The 749-nt window shown below is 73.3% G+C and overlaps 1 protein-coding gene across 3 annotated transcripts in view; it reads left to right on the top strand.

Moving 5' to 3' along the window:
• The first annotated feature begins 208 nt into the window (after positions 1 to 208).
• The window catches only part of ARNTL2 (aryl hydrocarbon receptor nuclear translocator like 2), a 38,848-nt gene continuing 38,307 nt past the window's right edge, over positions 209 to 749 (top strand). Inside the window, exon 1 of one of the 3 annotated variants that reach the window (XR_001413675.1) lies at positions 209 to 473. Coding sequence is in view for 2 of the 3 variants with exons in the window: in XM_014957026.1 (XP_014812512.1) it covers positions 413 to 473 (61 nt within the window). In the remaining variant the exon portion in view is untranslated. The remainder of the gene's footprint in view (positions 474 to 749) is intronic. The other 2 variants (XM_014957026.1, XM_014957025.1) reach the window with 2 other exon arrangements.

Below are 749 nucleotides of genomic sequence, written 5' to 3'. Positions count from 1 at the left end.
TGCCCGACCGTCCCGCTGGGCCCGAACAGCTACAGACGGGGGCCGGCCGGGCGGCACCAGCCACCGCTCGCCTTTCTCTGGGGAGGAGGGAAGGGCCGCCGGCCTGAGGGACGGACAGACGGACCGACAAACCGACCGACCGACCGCCGCTTGGGCACCCACCGCCTCCCCGCCCGCCAACCGCCCCACATCTCGCGAGAAGCGGCCGGGGCGGCAGGGATGGCGGCGCTGCTGAGGCGGCAGCAGTGAGAGGAGGAGGAGGAGGAGGAGGAGGAGAGAGGGGGAGAAGGCTGTCGGGGCGCCTGTGATCCCTCCCCCGTGGCCGGCAGGACGGGTTTCTCCTCACCTTAGTTCACCTCCTGCATGCCGCCGGTGCCGGGGGCGCTGTGGAGCGGGGCAGGAGCCGCCCGCCATGGCCGAGGCAGGAGCGGGAGGCGCCGAGGGAGCCGAGGAGCAGTGGCGGGCCGCTGGAGGTGGGGGGGCGACGGGAGCGGGTGGGTGGGTGCGTGCCCCCCGCCCCGCTCTAGCGTGTGTCTGTGTGGTGTGTGTGTGTCCCTCTCTCCCCGGCGTGACAGGAGCCAGCCGTGCGTGGCTGTTGCGGGCCGCCCCCGGGGCACAGCCCTGCTGTGAGGGCACTGCTCTCCGGGCCTCATCCCGCTGTCCCTCGGTGGCACCGGGGCGTGTTTATTGTCACGAACCCAGGCCGGCCCACAGCCCGACCCGCGGGGGTTCCCTCGCCTTATATCGTG

Source organism: Calidris pugnax, unplaced genomic scaffold, assembly GCF_001431845.1.
Source record: "Calidris pugnax isolate Ruff unplaced genomic scaffold, ASM143184v1 scaffold189, whole genome shotgun sequence".
Taxonomy (NCBI): Eukaryota; Metazoa; Chordata; class Aves; order Charadriiformes; family Scolopacidae; genus Calidris; species Calidris pugnax.
This window is presented reverse-complemented; position numbering and strand designations above follow the sequence as displayed.